A 20548-nucleotide genomic window follows, 5' to 3' on the forward strand; every position below is an offset into this window, starting at 1 on the left:
ACTGTCATCGCTAGCCTGTAGATATGCATTGGCTTCACTAGCCTGTAGATATGCATTGGCTTCACTAGCCTGTAGATATGCACCGTCATCGCTAGCCTGTAGATATGCGCTGTCGTCGCTAGCCTGTAGATATGCATTATCATTGCTAGCTTGTAGATATGCACTGTCATCGCTAGCCTGTAGATATGCTCTGTCATCGCTAGCCTGTAGATATGCACTGTCATCGCTAGCCTGTAGATATGCATTGGCTTCACTAGCCTGTAGATATGCACTGTCATCGCTAGCCTGTAGATATGCATTGGCTTCACTAGCCTGTAGATATGCACTGTCATCGCTAGCCTGTAGATATGTATTGGCTTCACTAGCCTGTAGATATGCGCTGTCATTGCTATCCTGTAGATATGATAGCCAGAAACCGGTCCTTGGATGCTTGATTCCGGTCTGGGAAAGACATGGCTTGGTAGTACAGACTGGACTGTTCCCATGAGGCACAGGGTCAGAGCTGATTTGCATATAGCCACTGTCTAACCCAGGGTGGTGTGGAGTGCAAAAAAAGATGGATTTAGGCACAGATCCTTGTACTGGGGTGAATGTATGACATTGTTCTACATTCTGTCCATCAACTGTGGTTTTTGCAATGAAAATGGAAGCACATTGCAGAAGTTATTAATCCTTAGCAATAAAATAGTTATTAAAGTGTTAGTACATTCAGTAAATGTAGGTACTTATGAGATAGAGTGAAATGGCCTCCACAGTTGTAATATCTAACCTTTATGAGAGCTCTAGCGTTTTCCAGGCCCACCCGAGAGAAGTTTATCCAGTGGAGCGTGTACCTTTACATTCTGGAACTGGAGTTTTTTAATGACAGTATCAGAACTACAAATCTTAGAATGTAAATAAATAAATAAAAACACTCTCATGCATACACATCCTAAACCTGTGAGCTCTGCCTTTATATCTCGCTCGTTTTATATTCAAAGTTGTAGGTTTCTTGTGCATCTCTATAGGTGAGCTAAAAATGCAATGAATATATGAAAAACAACAGGCAATAACACTTGAATGTTTAGTATGGGGATTCCATTCAAACATACAATGTGCACACAACCGTCTCTGTGACGATTTCTGTCTTTCCCGGCTCTCAAGCCCACAACAACCTGCATGCAGGGATTTGTAGGCCTTACGGTGAATTGAAAACCTGTAACTCCTAGCTCCAGGCAAACGCAACACTCATTGGGCTCACTGGGCTTCAGCCTCCCCCCTTCCCCCCTCCCCCCCCCTCCTTCATGTCTGCCAGCCCAGGCTGAGACAGCTTTGTGGCCTGGTGACCCTCTAATTGCAGCCGCACCTCAGTACTTCAAAAGTCTTTTAAAGACCATTTACTTGTTAATGAGGCTTGTGTTGTGTTTTCACCACATCTTAGAGCCACTCTGTCTATGGCTGGAAGAATTACACCCCACCCCCCAAATCTTGTTGCCCACCTGGCTCCAGGGGTGTAAGGTGCTGTACAAATATCGGAGGCAGGGCTGGAGGTGGGACCAAAATAGGGGAACTCAGTTAATTATGAGTGCCAAACCATCAACGCTGCGGAGAGGATGTGGTCTAACGGCTAGACTGCCGACTTCGGAGCTGGAAAACCAAAGTTCGAGCTTCGGGGTCGACTCCACATGTTCTGTGATCCTGGGCAAATCACTTAATCTCCCCGTGCCTGTTAAAAAATTGAATGCGCCTTGTGTAACGTAAATGATGCTCATGTAAAGCGCTCTAATACCTTCGGGTCGAGTTCGCGCTATATAAATTTGCACCAAAAAAAACGCTACAATGAAAGAAAAGCATGAAGATGTTTGAAATACTTGAGGTTTATTTGCTCCAAGATCTAAGTATGTGAGTTATTCATCACTGTTTTAATTTATATGTACTTTGATTTGGTACACTTGCATTTGATATGGAAAAGCAATCAAGATGCAACCAGTCCGGGAAAATAAGGCCGCCCAAATCTGAGTTTGGCTAAAAACAGGAGTAAATGGGTATCTGCCTCTTTAAGACTCCCAGTGCCACCCAGGAGGTTGAAATTTGAGAAGCAGGCACCGGGACCAGCAGCTGGAAAGCAGAGGGAAGGAGCCGGCCGGGACTGTAGCCTGCTCCCAGACAAAGGCACAGTCGCTTTCATGTCTGAAGAGTTTAGAAAACATTAGTTGGCGCTTTGGTGGCGGCGTGGGGGACAGCTGCGACGCATGCACAGTTTCAGGGATGAACTGAGAAGACCGATGCTGTGGAAGTTGGCAATGGGTCCCTTGCTCCCACGAGCCACCCTTTGACAAGAGTTTAGCATCGGAAGTCGCTCCAGCTGTCCGTCTCGCGCACGTGTGCGGCTAGACACTCTCTCACCGCGCTGGCAAAACCGGCTTCAGCGGGGGTGAACGGGACGTGCCCCCCACCTTGAATGGACACACCGAAAGCAAACAGCCAAAGAGACTTCCTTCCAGCGCTCTTGCTGCTGTTCGTCCTCACAGGTTAGTGATGGGAAACGTACTTTTGCTGCTAGAGTTGAGAACTCTTCAGTGAAAGCCCGTGGCAGAGTTGGGGGGTAGGGGAGAGTTGATGATGATGTAGGGGGTTGATGGGCGGGGGTGGGGTGGATGGACACTGTATTCTCGGAAGCTTAACAAAATTCAGAGCCACATGTGCTGCTCGTGTCAGTTAACTAAGGAAGAAAACATTTTTGGGTAACCAGAGGTCGTCTGTGACATTAAGCTGCTTCTGTTTTTAACATTGGCTCATCAGAAATATGACGAGATGAATAATATATTGTCTTAGCACGGTGCAACTTGTCATGGTGCAATACATTCAAGAGTGCCTCCGTTCTATCTAATATTTTATTGCCCCACACCCCCAGATGAGGGCAACCATGAGACACACACAAATGGACTGCCGTGCGCGAAAGGTAAATGTTAAACGCGCGCATGATCAATGCAATGCAATGGTGAACGCGCTCGCACCATCTGGATTGCATTACACGGGCACTCTGACAGCGCGTAATTAAGATTAATCACTCTGCCGTGCTCGTTCTCGCACACAATATGCCACATCGGGCACTCGTAAATTACTTACAGCCTATCACGTCACCGCTACTAAATACACAGCACAGCGAAGACGAATCACTAGGCAGATGCCATTAAAAACTACGGAATGTGCCAGCCGGAGCCCTTTCTGCATTGAACACATGAGAGCTCGCAAGCTCCGCCTCCACTTCGTGGAGTCTTAGGCCCGAGCCCTAAAAAGACAGAGACAATACACTTCAACTTTGCCTATTTTTAAGTGGATCAACACAACTCACTGCCAGTGCAAAACTGCTCACTTCGCACAGTCATTTTCTTATGGGGTGAAGTTGTGACTAATGTGTGTGGTTTCATATTGGTGTTACATGTTGAATGGAGGCTGGATAAGTAATCCTGCAAAGCTCACAGCCTAACCCACACTTCCCACCCTGCAGGAGCTCTACTGTTGTGCCTGTCTTAGAGCAGGTTTAAAATCTCTCCTCACACATACTGAACTGCCATGGCTGCAGTGATTGTCGGTTGTCAAGCCGCTAGGTCACTGAGCAGTGTCATGGATGTGTCAATCCTCTGGGACATGGAGCGCCTTCACTGACCACCACCCAGCATTGAGAAACTGCCGGGGAGTCTGGAGCCCGGTCACTGAGGCTTCTCCAAGGTGGATCGAGCCTTCATCGCTGCTCAGGTTTGCAGTGTTTATTTTAATGGATTTGATGAACTTACTTAAAACTGGAGCAGGCCTCGGCTTATACTTGTATGTATAAAGTTAAAGTGTTTAAGATAATTTGCACTTCTTGTTACACTTGTGATACAAGGAGAAACAGATTCTATTAGTTAGGATTTCTTACAGCTACAATAGAACCGCATTTGAAACGTTGTTTTCTATATTTGGGTGCTCATGTCAGGCTCCCCTAGCGATCCAGCATCAGCACAAATCCTGGCTAAAATAGCCCCAGCCTTAATCACTGAATTAACTGCAAATTTTAATCTATCATTAGTACAAGCTATTTTTCCAGCAATTTGGAAAGAAGCCACAGTAAGACCCATTCTGAAACAAAATAACGCTGATCCCAAACAATCTGTTAATTACCGTCCTATCTCCCTCCTGCCTCTTTTTGGAAAAATGATGGAGTCACTCATTAATAAACAATTAACAAAACATTTGGAAGACAATAAACTATTAGATCCATCACAGTCAGGCTTTAGAGCCTTCCATAGTACGGAGACTGCCGTCCTGGAGGTAGTAGACAATATCCGTATGTCACTGGATGCAAAACAGTCAGCCATTTTGATCTTGCTGGACCTGTCGGCGGCCTTCGACACCATCTCACACAGCATTCTTTTGGAACGGCTGGGTGAGTTTGGTGTCGAGGGTTTAGCCCACAGGTGGATCCAGAGCTACCTCTCGGGAAGAAAATCTAGGTTTAAAATAGGTCCTTTTTCATCTGACCATGTCGAAAATGACAAAGGTGTCCCGCAGGGCTCTATACTAAGCCCAACATTATTCAATATCTACCTGTCTCCACTGGCCAAGCTAATTAAAGATCATGGGTTCGATACGGTATCATATGCCGACGATACCCAGATCCTAATCACCCTCGGCCCTAATCCCATTGACACTAAACACAGATTTCAACAGTGCATGATGTCAGTTAAAGAATGGATGATAAATAACTACCTCATGCTAAATGCCGGAAAAGCTGAAATCATCTTATTTGGTATGGCAAATAAAATCTGGACAGATGAATGGTGGCCCACGTCTCTAGGCTCTTGCCCGGCACCAACAAACACCATTAGAAACCTAGGTATAACCATCGACGATAAACTGTCCATGGCCTGCCACATAAATAAAACAGTGCATACAAGCATTGGACTGATGCGCAGCCTTAGAAAGGTCTTCAAATGGATACCGCTGGCATCACGCAAACCCCTTGTCCAGGGGCTCATAATCAGTCGTTTGGATTATGGTAATTCATTATTGGCGGATGTTAATGAAAGCTCCTTAACCAAGCTTCAGACTCTTCAGAATGCGGCGGCCAGGCTGACCCTTGATCTTCCATCCCGCACTCCCTCAGCCCCATGCCTGAAAAAACTACATTGGCTGCCAATCAGAAAACGTATTAAATTTAAAGTCTGCTGCCTGGTCCACAAATCTGTGCATGGACAAGGTCCACAGTACCTGATGCAAAAGCTCCGAGGTTATTGTCCAGGAAGATTTCTTAGATCATCCAATAAACACCTTTTAAAAATCCCTAAGGTCCGCACAGTCAGAAATGGAGACAGAAATTTCTCTAAAATCGGCCCTGCCACCTGGAACTCACTTCCTCTATCCATCAGATGTGATCCGAATCATAAATCATTTAGGAAAAATCTGAAAACTTGGCTATTCTAACCAAGATGTTCCACACCTCTCTTCTTCCTCTCTATCTGATCTCTCTGCAGCGCTATGAGACCTATAGGTGATTTATGCGCTATACAAAACCAATTACATACATACATACATTGTGTTTGCGGTAGCTTGGACTTTGCAACAGACACACAAGGGAAGTAATTGCTTTAGCAAGGGTAGCACAAAGTCAGATGGTTGGGGGTGGTTGGTGGAAGTGCTACAAAGGACTTCTTTTACAACACACTTTGCACACATGGGCGCCTGTACATCAGTTGAAAACAAAGCAACGACTTTTCTCTCCTCATATTTTATGGTTTTTCTGGTGAGAAAAAAATAGAATTTCCTAACTGAAGCCTATGTCCAAAGTCACTCCCAAACTTAAATCAGGCAATGTGCTTGATCAGATAGCTTAACTCAGCCTGCCAACTCATTTCTTAGGAAAGCAAACCTGATATGAGCACAAATATCAGATACATCAACTGAGCCACCGCCTATTGAAGTACCTGATGGTTCGAACACCCCACAAAGAATATGGCAGTCATTAAGCAGACTCCATTAATAATGCAACTAAATTATAGTGAATCAGTCAGAGAGTCAATTATGCCTATTTAGAAACAGGAATCATTCATTATCCCAAGCCGCTTTATTTGATAAAACTACAATTGATAATTAAACTAGAGCTCTTAAGAAAGAAAACTTACTCCTTACAGCAGACTATCAACCCTTCCCCTATATGTCAAACAGCACAGGTCAACAAAGATTCCATATCATTAAACCTCATCGATGAAGGTGCAAGCAGAGACCACTGGGCCGTGCACTACAGATGAATAGACAGACATTACCAATATAACCAATATTCATCAAGAGCAAGAAATTAACATATTGCTGCAGCATGGAGAGAGATCTGATAATTCATCATCTTCTTTCGGAAGTTAAAAAGATTAAGGCTACGGAACCAGTTGCATTAAAATCGCCTCAAGGATAAATAGATAAAATGAATGCACAAATAGAAAATGTTCCCACTCTCATAGATACCCTAGAAATCAGACTCTCAGAAATTGAAGATTCAAAATGTATAGCCTCCGAGAGCGCATTTGTGCCTGCCCACGAACAATTAAAAATAGAAGAGGCTGAAACTTGGCCAGATAGGTCTAGCATTCATTAATTAGAATTCTCGAGACCAGTATTGAAAGATCTAATCTTATTTAGTTCACTTCCAAACATTTTGATGACAAACTCTTATGCGAGGGGCCCTGAAGACTTAACTAATTCCAGTGCACATTGGCTGCCCCTTTCAAAACCTAATCATGGGGCCTGCCCTCATACATCTTTGATCAATTTTATGAACTTTAGATTTAAACAGTTAACCTTATCAAGAAAAGAAAAACAGTACACGTCACAAATCAATTTACAATTTCTGTATTTCCTGATGTCTCCTACGAGACCTCTAAGAAACGATGACAGTTCAAAGTATTTGCTGAAAAAATATATAAATCGAAGGGTTCATGTATAAGTCCTTCATCCCGCTAAATTGAAGCTTTTGTTGGATAACTACAACTTTAACTACTGTTCAGATGTCAAAACAGCTCAATCATTACTGAATTTAGTCTACGAAGCAAGATTCAGCTCAGATCGACAGTAGTTCACTGTATTATTTAGGGGGCGAGTAAGACCCTCTCTTAGTTGCAAAGCAGGGAACCAATCATGACCTTCCAGTGAAATATTATCAGACGTGCGACTGGTACCTGCTCAGGGAGGTGATGTGGTTTTATAGGGGCTAGGTTAACAGGATTTGGGTGTGCCTGTAAGAATAAAAAAATCTGAATGAGTATTATTTTTATATGATTTGCTGCAACGTATAACAAACTGCTTTGAAATTATTGTTTTTATTTGAGCATTGAGGGTATTTTTAAATAGGAAGGGGGAAATTCTCAAGAATGCCTGAAAATGATCGCAAATTTAGCTTCATGCAAGTTTGCACATCGCAGTCTATCGTGGGAAAATAACGCTGTGTTAACATTGTATTCACAACCTGGCAGCACCATGCGATAGTCTCACCATAACTCGTCAAATGACCGCGTTAAAATGAATGCAACACCAAAAAAAGCGAAACACAGGATGGTAGCGGTGGGTGTTGTGGCCCACTTGTGTGTCTGAGCTGCATGATCAGGAGTTTCATGGCATCTGTTGTTCTTCAGGTGTGGCTCTGCGTTGGGTTCCCTTTTATGGTACAGGTTGTCGTCCGACTTAACACCACGTAAGAGCAGGTATTAAATCCCTGCTGCTAATGCGCCTTATCGCATGTTTAGGGATCTTATCATGGATCTGGCTGGCCGTTGAGAATGTTGCGAAGTGGTATTGTCGCTGCTTTTTGCACAGGAACGCCTACTCTGCATCTCATTATCGTTAGTTGCCGGTATCATCGGTGGCATTGTTTTTTGCGGCTGCTATCGCAGAAAAACTGGTGATATCGGCTGTTAGCACCAGATTGTGAATAGGGCTTTACATTTATCGCCCCTTTGTCGGCGATAAAAGTGCCGATAGCTCAGCGATAACACCTTGAGAATATGCCCCATCATTTTTAGATAGAAATCGGGTTTCATCTTTGAATGCAAATGGGCTTAACAATAAATATAAAGAGACACTAAAATACTGGATTTTAGACTCAAAACCTTCATTTTAAAAGACGTGGAAAAAAGCTTTTGAGTTGGTTTCTTTTGATGCACATATAATTATTCTGATGACTTTTGACTTTCCAGAACAGTTAGTTATTTCGTCAGTAATTTATACAAAAATGCTGCAGCAGTAGCTATCATAGTTAATTGAACTAGGCAGGCATCATACACGTTAATATGGGTATGAGGCAGGGATATCCAATGTCTTCCATTCTCCTTGCTTTATTCATTGAGCGTCTGGAAGCTGCTAAACAATCAACTTCAGAACACAAAGCTCCTAACAGTCCATCAGCTGATAGTTAGGTCCTTGCTGACGGTATTTGTCTCTATTTGAAAGCTGAAACAGGTAACATCCAATCAGCTTTAAAACTAAAACATCAGTTAATAGCTACAGGATATAAAATAGTACAAAATCTGAAATGCTGCTTTTTAACTGTACACATAATGCTCTCTCTGATACCATTAAGATCAGTTACTCTACCCATCCCAAAGAAATATATATTTTAATGAAAAATGTGAAGATTTATTAATTACAAATCATTAACCTTTGATTTCCAAAATGACCCAACTCTTTTATCGCTGGATTCTATTCCCTTTAACTATCATGGCCAAATAGCCCTCATAAAACTGCCCATCCATCTATCCTTCCTTCATTTATTTTCTTATTCACAGGTTTCCTACTGTACTTCATGCTAAATGTTTTTTAACCATGGATTCACTTATATCAGCATTTATCTGAGGTAAACGTAAACCTAGGATTGCAACGTAGTACCTTAGTTTTCCTAAAGAAGCAGTTGGTTTGACATTACCCGATATAAAATTATATTAACCTTCAGCCTTTTCTAGCTGTTCTAATACAGGACTAACTACATACATATACAATAACTATATTAAGTTTACTATACAACCCCAAATTTGCCATGCCCTACCAGATTCCCTAGAATCTTTAAGAAGGTCAGATATACGACACTTACTAAATTCTTTAAATAGCAAGAGCAGTATTTTAATGTTTTCAAAATATCATTTATTCATTCGTGTGCTAGATTGGAAGACTGTAGAATGTCATAGGCACCTAGAACTAATATAGCATAAAGATGGAATAGGAGTGGCTTTTCATTATTTTCAGACTTTTTCGTAAGTAGAAATTGGAAACCTAGACATTTTTTAGTAAAAGGGTGTTGCTTCAAAAAGTTGGCTGTGGTTGTCATTTATACAGATGACAAGCCTGTTTGATAAATCCCTTGTTATTCTTTAAACAATTTATTCCAAAAACAGCCTTATTAGTTGAGATGCAATCCCCATTCACTTGAAGACTGGATGATTATGTTCAGGTCCTGCCAATTGCTTGCAGTCTTTTGGAAAAAAATACTTTAAACCTTTGTCTTAGCTACTTGATAGACAATTCAATATGTATCCGATAAGTGCTATTTTTGGCTGCCTATCTGACTCTACAAATCCTTTGAATCTGCATATATCCTTAGTCATCCTAATCACTACTACCAAATACAAGTCATTTGATCACCTACTTTTGAGGACTGTCTTTTAAAATTGAGCAGAATTAATCAACATAAACTGACTTATGCTTTAAATAAATTGTTGTATATGGAGGTTTTGCACCTGTATACATGGACTGTTTAATTTAAAAAAAGTTGATATAATGATTGAGTTGGAAGAGTATTGATATAATGCTAATTCAGTAATAAAAATGTAAAAACAAACATATTCTTATGAAACAAACCCAATGTCTTAATGTAGTAGAATATGATATTAGCCTAAAGCAGGCACTAAAGGCTCATAAGGCAGGGTGCATTACATTTGGAAAGTAGGACATATGCATTTTAGTTTTACATGTCCAGGCAGAGAAAAACATATAGTCATTGATCACTATTGCAAGGTTATCGCTCCCATAGACTTACACTGGGTTACCTATTATATTTAATAAGTGATAGCTTTAGTTTGGGAACAGATAGAAAGATGCTTCTTCCACTCATTTGAATTGCAATTTACAATCCTTTTTAATGGTAAATGTTGGAATTTGGTTACTGGTTCAGGGAGGTGAAACCCTGCTTAAGCAGCAACCACAATTCTGGTCAGGGTGAAAGACAAGCAAACCCCAAATTAACCTGTGCTTAACCCTCTGGTAGTGTGGCACAAAAGTAGTCAGGCTCAACTTAGAGGCAATGTATAAAGTGTTTATGCAGCACTTCAAACAGTAATAAAGTGAAAACAAAACACAAGTAAAAAATCCTACACCAATTTAGGAAAATAGGGAAAAATTTAATAAATTATTTGAAACCAAAAGAACCAAAAGTCAATTAGTAGAACTGGAGATATGCAATTTTGAAGATTTAAGCTAAGTAAAGTGCCTAAAAGCACAAAGCACCACTCGCTGGTATCTGGTGATACGAGATCGGGTGAAAGGCAAAGGTTCAGGCTGATTGCCATGGATTGCAGGCTGGACACAGGGACCATACTAGTCCAGCTGAAAAAGTTAACTTTAAAGTCTGGCCCGATGAGTCCCATTTGTAGTGAAAGGGGCTGCAAGGAGCGAGAAGAACGTCACAGATGGACTTCACTGTAGCGCAATAGGAGGCTGGGTATCGGAGATGGTTGTCATTGTGGAACAAAGATCCTGTCAGCTTTGCGAATGGTCGTTATTGGAGATTAGCATTGATGTCCACTGCGGGCTGTCAATGCTGTAGCACAAAGTGCAGCTCTCATGTTGCTGGTTGGTGCTGACAGTTGCTGTAGCACAAAGAGTCGGGTTTGCCAGGGCTGTGCATTGATGGGCAGCGTTGGGGGCAAAATCTTGGAGCAAACAGTCCCATTCGTGGTCGCAAAGAGACCATAACTTTAGTTTTTCTCTTTCCTTGGACACTAAGCTAAACTGATGCCACACCAAGGGTCCTGGACCTGAGGGGCACCTCTTGGGGATCAGGAACTCACTTCAGCAGAGGTCAGTAGGGCTCATATAGGTCCAGTTGCAAGTCCAGTTGTGGGTGCAGGCAGCAGGTCAGCTGGGCAGATGCAGGAAGGCCTCTGGAGCTGGTTATGTCCCTAGAGCTCAGAAAACATGGTCAGTCATTGGAGTCACTGCAGCGTGGAATGAAGGGTGCAGGCCCAGTCTTCCTTCTTAGTAAGCAGGGCAGTTGGCAGCAAGGGCAGAGGCGTAGTAGGGCAGCAGAGTAGCAGTCCTTCTGGCAGCAGAGCAGCCCAGTAGTCCTTCTTTTTAGTATCCACAGGTCTGCATGAGTGCAGAAGAGTAAGGTCTGAAGGTCCAATATTTATACTTGGTGGCAGCTTTTAAGTAGGAGAAGGTTCAGAAGGTATCCACCCCCAGAGGTGTTTCAAATTTCTAGCCTCCCTGCCCTGGCCGCAGCTTGCCTGGGCACACAACAGACTAATGTCAAACTCTTTGTGAGTGTGCTCAGGCAGAGACTTTGTGATGTGCAAGTCAGTAGGTGACAAGTTCTCCCTTCATCAAGTTACAGATGGCTCATCGTACCATACCTATTCCCCCATTGTCTCACTGCCTGGGAGCAATAAACAAAGACTAACTGCCAGCTACACCTAGCCAGTTGATCCAGGCTGCAGGCATAAACATGCCATTTTCAGAACTATGACTTAAAATCTGAATTTACCATTAAAGAGAGTTTTAAATTACAATTCTTTAGAAACCAAACTCGACATTTCCACCTGCTCCCAACTTGAGGTTATCACTTATTTTAAATGCAATAAGATTACCCAATGTTATCGAAAGGGAGAGACAGGTTTTGCAGTAGCAAAAAATGAATTTGAGAGTTTTCCACTACCAGGACATGCAAAAGTTCAAAGTTCATGTCTAACTTTTTAAATACACTGCACCCTGCCTGATGGGCCATTTAGGGCCTACCCAAATCCTGACTTACGTGTATTAAAAAGGAAGTTTTTTGAATGGCAAAAGGTTACTTTTGCCAGGTTGAAATGCACTTTAACCCCTTCGCAGCTGGGGGGATTCCCCCGCTGTGCTGGGGGGCGGGGGGGGCACGTACAGCGCCCCCATGCTCATGACGAGGTCAGCTCGTCATGAGCATTCAAGAGGTTAAAACTGCACACACAGGGTGCGATGACCGACCTGAGAAGAGCTACTTTTGTCATTATGGTGCCATTTAATTTATTAAAAGTTACTCTCTTTTCTAAATTGTTTTGGGGTGTTTCTTGCGTTGTGTTGTTACTGTATTATTGTTTGAGTACTGCATAAATACTCTACACATGTCCCCTAAGTTAATCATGGCTTATTTGTTCCAAGCTACCAGCACAGGTTAGTGACTTTTGTGGGTCACCCTGACAAGGACGGTGTTTAGTGCGGCTCTCACCTAATAACACCGTTTCTTACAAGTGCTGGTTGCATAAAGCCACATGATTGCACTTCTTAGGAAAAAGGATTGGAACATTAGAACTATAACACGGCTATGGCAGCTCCTAATGGAAAAATCTTGGCGCTGTGATAAAAGAAAAATCACGTAAGAAACAAGAAAAGCGACAGGACTGCTCAAATTCTCCCAGAAGTCTGAAAGACGATTAACAAAACTCGGCCCCATCAAAGGAAGAAGCCGCAGACTGACTGCAGACTGCAGACCAGCCATTAAAAAGACCATCAATATATCATGTGCATAAATAATGCATCGGCAGTCAGGTGCGACGTTCTTCTTTTAAAAAACCATGCGTCGTGCATGGCATCTTCTAAGAAGCTCCTGGGACAGGCTCTGCCAAATCCAAGGGGCCGAAGAAGTTAAAATTCTGACTACAAATAATAGTTCTTTCCATTTCCTCCTCTACTTGTGCACAAGGGTCACTGCTCTGTCTGACGGAAAAGGTATACAAACGAGATCCTTCCTGAGAGCTATTATAGTGAATTACAGGCAAAATTGGCACACTAAATGTAATTTCTTAGATTGCTTCCGTGAATGCCCCATAGCACTCATTGTAAGCGCTCCTTACAAGTCCCATGTTAACAACATTTTGATAGTAACGTTAACCCTATTCTAAAGTTAAAACTCAAGTGTAAAGCAATGTGTTCGACAGTCTTTGATGCGTTCACACAATGCAACAAGGAAATGTGTTTTGTATATTGTAAAGCATACTCTACAATTCAACAATGGTGGGAAAAGGGCAGTAAAGGTCTAAAAGTGCACAAAAAAGAAGCTTAGCCCATCCACCACATTCGGCCAATCAAATACTTTAATTTTGGTTCGTTTCCACGATACCTCAATTAGAACCCTTTCAGTGTAAGCCAAGCAACAAGGGACCCGGCAGCATCTACTATTTAAGGATTACACCTCAAGTATCTTGCATTTATTTTATCTTCCTGTGACCAGCATTTATAAGCCACTAATTACGTATTTGTCCTTTCTTAGCAATACGTAAGCATTGATAAAGGAAATAAGTTTAGTTTTTGTTAAGGCACACAACATCCATACACATACTGACACAGATCACACATTCACCTGTATTGGCACATAGACACAACAGCAGTCAATGCACAAACACAAAATGCACTTGCTACCACCAGCACACAGGCTCAGGCCAAGTACAGAGACAAACAGGTATATGTAGGCACAGGCGAACAGATATGGTTAGTCATGTACATAGGCAAAATGAAAAACAGTTTTCCCATTAATACAAATGAACACTGGCAGGCTCACACATATTCAAACACACACACTCATAGAATACACATACACACTCACAAAAATTCATCGAGCAAAGAAGCAGATACACATCGATGGAGAGAGGGACCTACAGACAGTTGGACTTACATGTACATGCATGCTCCATGTTCCTATAATCTTTGGTCGTTCAGCAGAGAAAATCGAAGTTTGAGGAAGATAAAATGGTGGAGTGTAAATGTCCGTTCAGTGTTTTGCCTTTTTACAAAGAATTACTTTTACTAAGTAATGGTATACTTCATTCTCCATGTACAACCAGTGATCAAAATACAGAATTGGGGGGATTACTATCCGATGGATTTGCAAAGCGGAGCCTGCCCTGTGGATGTGATAGGTGGCAAACCTCAGCCAGCCCTAAGGATTACTGAGTGTTGTGTGATAGATCCTGTATGTGCAAATAGGATTCACGAGTGATGGATAACACATCTTGGTTTGTAAGGATGATTGATTACTGAGCACCTGTACTTCTAGACAAGACAGCAGAGGGGAGGTTCAAGAGTAACATTACAAGTTGCTATCTTTGGGTGTGTAACATTTGTCTATTACAGACTGTCAACATCATCAAAAAACATTCACATATAGAAGCATTGAAGTAATACCTTACAACATTAAAATGTAAAGCTTGGAGACATTTAGGCAGGGTCAGTTTGGGATAGAAAATAGTTCGGGCACCAACATTAAAGTGGGCCCCCATAATGAATTAGATAGCTATAAAAGTGGCCCATATTTGCAAATTGGGGCAGCTTTGAACTAGTAAAGACACTCTGTCTAAGTATTTTGCAATGTATGGAGAATGGCAATAATGTGAACATGCACTTTTGAAGCAAGCAGCCATTTATGGCATTGTGTAGTTTATGAACGTTCTACAAAATATTTGGTATTACCTATTTCTGTACTTTGATTTGTAGTTGATTTGTGCCTTCTTGTATGATTTTGAATTATTTTTTTGTAATAGGTTAACAAGCTTTCATTAGCCGATGCTTACATTTTCATCTTGAGGAGAACGTGTCCCATGTAACAGAGCTTTGAAATAGGACGTGATGTTTGAGAGAGAACTTTTAAATTGTTCTCATGGTTAGAAACGTAAATTGATAAGTATTTCAACAGCATCATACAACAAATACCTGCTCTTGAAGCTGCTGCTCTTTGAACACAAACTAGGATCTAATTTAGAATTTGGTGTATGAGATACTCAGGGGCGGCTGGTGACATTTGAAAGTGGTGGGTGTAAAAGTTCAGGATGAGTGCCCTATGGCAAGGGAGCGTAGCGAACACGACGGAGAGTTGTAAGAGGCACATGGAGCTTCAGCCTCAGGTAGCTCCTTCTCTGCCCCTCAAAGCTCCTGGTGATGGAAGACTATGCTAAAGGCAGTGGAGAGGGATAACTAACAGTAAGGTAAAGGTAAATCATGCTAACAGCAGCTGTAACAGAAAAGGCACAGCATGGTGGTAGAAGTCCATGCAAAAATGTTGTTTCATGTGATAAGGCACAGTATAGTGATGAAGACCATGCTTAAGGCAGCTGTGAGGGATACAGCACAGTATAGGCTCCCTCCCTCTCCTGTCCCTTCTCTGTCTGCAGCCCCCGGGTGCCGCAGGTCAACCATCGCCCGCTGTGCCTCTGAATGTACTAATGCTTGCCAACTATAGATTACAGTCAGGGATGCCGCAATTCCAGAAAAAAACATAAATGGCCACATCTGTATGGTAAAGAATGGAAACAAAGTCAATAGGTCTGGCTTCTGTATACTTGAATGAGCTTTACCTAGATTCAGTAACAGGGAGCACAGCAGCAGACAAAGCTCTGCCAACAGCAAGGAACAGTGCAAGCAGACGCCATTGTGCAAGCTTCTCTCACACTCTCTCACACAAACACATTCACCCATAAACATACAACAGGCAGAGCATATTCTTCCCTGACACACAGATCAGAGTTACACACACTACAAGTGACCTAAATTCCTAACAGCGTAAGTGCCTGCAATAGCAGTAAGGGCACACCATAGGCCTCTGCCAATATAACATCTTGTCTTGTGGTACTCTAAGTAATATCATGATTGGGGCACTATACAGCCGACCAATACACCTGGCATCTTAAAATGCAAAACCCTTAATTTTACTATGTTTTTTTTTTTAAATAAGAAAGACCTGTTAAATTTCCACAACAACTATTCAGCTAAGGCTCACACAATTTTGTTTCAGCTACAGATTAGCCAACAAAAATACAAACATATCTAGTAGTTCGACTCTCTAACTGAAGTAAAAAAAAGATATCTTGAGACAGATAAACTCACACTACCTGTGCTTAAAAACGGCTGTGTCCATTCAGCGCGCACAGATCAGCACTTTGAGGCCTTCATATGGAAATGTGTGAGAAAGCCTGGTCTCGAAGCGCTGGAAGATGAAACATTCTGAGATAATGATCGTAAATGATCATAAATAAAAACTGTTCTTGCATCAGGTTGAAACATCCAGTGTTTCTCGTGATGTGCTTGCAGGTTTCAGAAAGAGACTGAAGAGCACGAGGTAGGGAATACACAACATAAAATTGTAGCTGGCTGGTATTTCGGAAGACAGTAATAGTAATAATTAATAATAATAGTTTTATAATGCCTAACTAATCATTCACCAACATTACAACCTACAAATATTGTTTACCAGTTTAAAAAGAGCTGACTAGCTCATCTCTTGCCAAAATACACGAAGAAATGTGCAAATCTCAGCTGTCAAACACCCCAAATCACCAGTATCACTGTGCTAAAATAAAGTTATTTACGGTGAGGAGAAAGCCGCCAGTGATAAGTGCCAGGCGGCAAATCAAGCGACGAAGAAGCATGGTTTGGGAGCGTGAAAAATTAATTACCCCGAGGGCTGTGTATCTTTCATGCCTCCCGAGACAGCACTTTTTACCAGTTTATACAAAACAGAAGTGGGCACAGTCAGTGTGAATGTTAAGTATAACATAGAACTACGACCATTTGACCAACACAGCCTAGGCTGCCACCAAGCTCTGCAGACAGGTATCGTCATTCAAGTCTACTGGCCTGCCACATGCAATAAACATACAGACATAATCAGGCAGGTGCGCTGTCTTCACCAAGTTATTTGGGAACGTTTCAAATTGATTAATTGCGATTATCATTCCCTTTCTATCCCGGAAGTGCAGAGAAAGAATCGGGAGCTCGGCCTTCCTGCAGGCTATCAAGTTGCTACTGTCCAAACGAATTTCCAACCACAATTGCTCTAGTATTTCCTTCACAAGTCTGAAAAGTTGACCGGCTGCTTCCAAACGCAGGACAGGCCATTTATTTTCATTTCGGAAAGGCAGAGTTAGAAAATAAAAGTATAAACCCGAGACCATAAAACTGGTGCTAATGCAGTCCTTCTGCTCGGTTTGAAAGAATCCAGTCAGAGTCAAGGGGTATTTGGATTTAGCACTCGCAGTTCTCAGAGGAATGTACTTGAGGCCCTTCTTTCGTCTTCAAGATATATTGGCAGAAATATGGTTTAGCAGCAGCAGTCACAGGCGGGCCATGGCTCACGCTACAATACTCGCGGGGGAGGGGGGAAGGGTGGGTGTCGGGGATCGCGCGGGGAAATTTAAAAAACACCATCATAAACAAAAATAAACTTACCGGATCCGCACCGCCTGTGCTAGTCCTCCTGGTCCTGGTCCGTGGTCCGACTCCCGCATTGGCGCCTTGGAAAATACCACCTGCTCAAGTCTCTGCCAATCCAGACGCTGCTCCAGCAGCAGCGCCAGGATTGGGTTGAGCAGTAATGCGCATGTTGTGTTTAGGGTTTAACATTTTTTGCGATGAGCCCGAGCATGCGCACTAGGCTGCTCATTAGAAGAGTGGCATGAAACAACCCTCGCTCTTCTAATGAGCAGCCTAGTGTGCGCATGCTCAGGGCTGGTGCAAAATGTTTAAGCCCTAAGCAGACCATGCGCAATCCTGCTGTGCGCTCCCCGACCGACCTCCTGTTATGTGTTGTTATGATGGATGTCACGTCAATCAAACACTTGCAGCTGAACTGCTGTAGAGCTGCCCCGCCCGTTTCTAAGACGACTGCCTCCATCGGCCTGGGACTGGATACAGGGATTGCATTGTGGTGAGTCAGAGAGAGAGTCAGAGTTAGACGTGTGACGAGAATGCTCGGTGGGGCAACGCCCATTCGCCCTAATGGACGCACCGCGCCTGGAGATACTTAATCACAAAAGTGATGAGTATCCTGTCTGTCGTATTGCAAGTACATTTATCCTATGGACCTTATAATATGATGGACGGGATGTCTGGGACATTTGTGATGGATTACCCCCTCCACCAAACTCTATATCAAGCCCTTAGTTTCTACTAGTGCCCCATCCCATGAGAAGAAAAGGTGCCATATTAGTAATGTGTTTAAGAGGCAAACTGTGCCTCTTACAGTGGGATACTTTATGTGCGAATGAACACAAGCATAAGGAGCTGTTTTCTGTTCAAGCCCAGAGCAAATATGTTACAAATCTGAAGGAACCTGCATGGTACAAAAGCTAATGCACACACACTCAAGCACTGAATTCATTGGTTCAATAAAAGGTATCTCCCATTACACTGACAACAATTGCCTATGTGTTGAATTCAAAGGGCCCCACATTTGATTTACTGGAACATATCTCTGTCATGATTTTTTAAAAGTTAAATGTACAAAACAATATAATACTGCATTCTACATTGAGCAATTAGTTATATAATCATCAGTAATAAAACCATGTACCTTATGAATAGTGGGAGGGCAAGATTCCTGGGTCCACATGGCATTAACACATTCCATTTTCCTTTTACAGAGATTATTGCACCATCCACAGTTCATGAATGGGGGTGCTGAAAAGCACTGACCACATGATGTAAAGTGATCACACCCAGGACCATTCAAGGGCACCTTAGTTATCTAATGGCAAGAGCAAAAATTAAGAAACATAAGCTCAGTTAAAGATTTGATGGATATGAAGTTCTGTAAACTTACAAATTACTGTTGATGCATTTTCAGAAAAACAAATGTAAATCAATAGTACAGCATTGCACACCAAGGTATTGTTCTAATTTGGTTTAAACTACCCAGTGTATCATTCAAATGTAGCTTATGGGTAAGCTCTGTGCATCTTTCTTGGAGACAAATAAAGCAAAAACCTTCAAAAATACAATTGATAGAAGAAATACTATACGCATATCAAGGCAGTTCTTTGCGAGTAGAGCTGCAGCATTTCTTTTGGACTCACAAGACCTAATGGAGATTGTCAAACCAATTTTACAATACAAAAAACCTTTAGGTTTATTACCAGATAATTGAGTTGTCTCATTTTTATCTCTGTCTAGTCTTTTTGAATCGTAATTTCAGTATACATTTATGACACTGGCCAGAGTGATCAACTCTATCTATCTGACGGGGTGATCACATGGGCCATAACTAAAGTGCTCATGTGGCCGCTTATAAAAACAGATTATAGATTGTGCCACCACATGCTGTTTATATCCACAATGGATTTCTGCTCTCCCTTCTGTTAATGCTCCTAGTATTACAAGTTTTTAATTTCCCTTTGTTATTTTTTACTGAATACATTGCTAGCTCAACTGATTACCTATGTTAATCAGCAGGGTTAGCAATGAGAGATAGCAATGCATTTAGTAGAAACATAACACCACGAATTAAAAACTGGAGCTTTTTCTTGCTTCTGTGATGATTTTGGGATGGTTTTGTCTTGCGGTTTCCTTTTATTATACATTATCCCCACTTAGGGATTTTAACTTCCCCAGTGATTCAGCCGTGCTCCTATTTTAAATCATTACACATTTTTGTTATTTATCTCTTCTTTCTATAGATATCCTTGGTGGTTTGCTTTATCTTTTTTTACCTCATCTTTGATCTCCTTCATTTGCACTCTACAGATACCTGACATTCTGCCCTCTGTTCACATTTTTACTTTCTTCACAATTTTTGGTTTCATGTCCTATAGCACTACCACTTGCCTCTTAACTAACACTTTCTTTAGTGATTTATGTAATGTACCTCCTGAAAACTTGGCTACTGATGTTATCACTAGTCTTCATTCTGAATCCAAATTTTCAATGGCTTTCTCTAGCTCACTTACCGATAGTCTCATAGGTACATTAAATCCATCTGCTCCCCTTGCAACTTTCCAAACTCCCACTAAACCTCAACCCTGGCTTATTGCCAAGCTATTTCTTTTTGGACCTTTCTTCCGCAGTTTGACTAGCTATGCATATGCATAAAACATTGGATTCTCTTTTTTGCTTTCTTACTTTTCATGAACTCAGTTTTGCTAATTTGAAGCCAGCTAAAGAAACCTAGTTTCAAGCATGTATTAATACTTATCCCATCAACCCACAATGTCTGCTTTCCATCTTCAATAATCTTCTTGCTTCTTTTTGCCTCACCGTTTTCTGAGTTCCTCCTTTAATACTTGTGACTTTGCTTCTATTTTTTTTATTTGAAATCCCCTTTTCATCTACTGTCCATAACCTTTCTACTTCTAACTGCAACATCTCAACCTCCCTCTTCAACTTATTCTCCCTCTTTTAATCTATCTTCTGGTGCACAGATTTTCTTTTACTTTATTTTCTACAATTTGCAGTTGGGACATTTGACCCTTCTGGCCTGTCCCAAAACAACAGCTTCTATTACTTTTTCCTTATCTCTGCCATGTCTTTCTATACTACTCAA

At 41.8% G+C, this 20548-nt stretch overlaps 1 protein-coding gene across 1 annotated transcript in view; it reads right to left on the reverse strand.

Moving 5' to 3' along the window:
• Nucleotides 1-20548, reverse strand: part of MET (MET proto-oncogene, receptor tyrosine kinase) — a 422785-nt gene that overhangs the window by 199546 nt on the left and 202691 nt on the right. Inside the window, exon 5 of the mRNA XM_078674354.1 lies at nucleotides 18584-18757. Within this exon, the coding sequence (XP_078530480.1) occupies nucleotides 18584-18757 (174 nt within the window). The remainder of the gene's footprint in view (nucleotides 1-18583; nucleotides 18758-20548) is intronic.

Source organism: Lissotriton helveticus, chromosome 1_1 (assembly GCF_964261635.1).
Source record: "Lissotriton helveticus chromosome 1_1, aLisHel1.1, whole genome shotgun sequence".
Classification (NCBI taxonomy): Eukaryota; Metazoa; Chordata; class Amphibia; order Caudata; family Salamandridae; genus Lissotriton; species Lissotriton helveticus.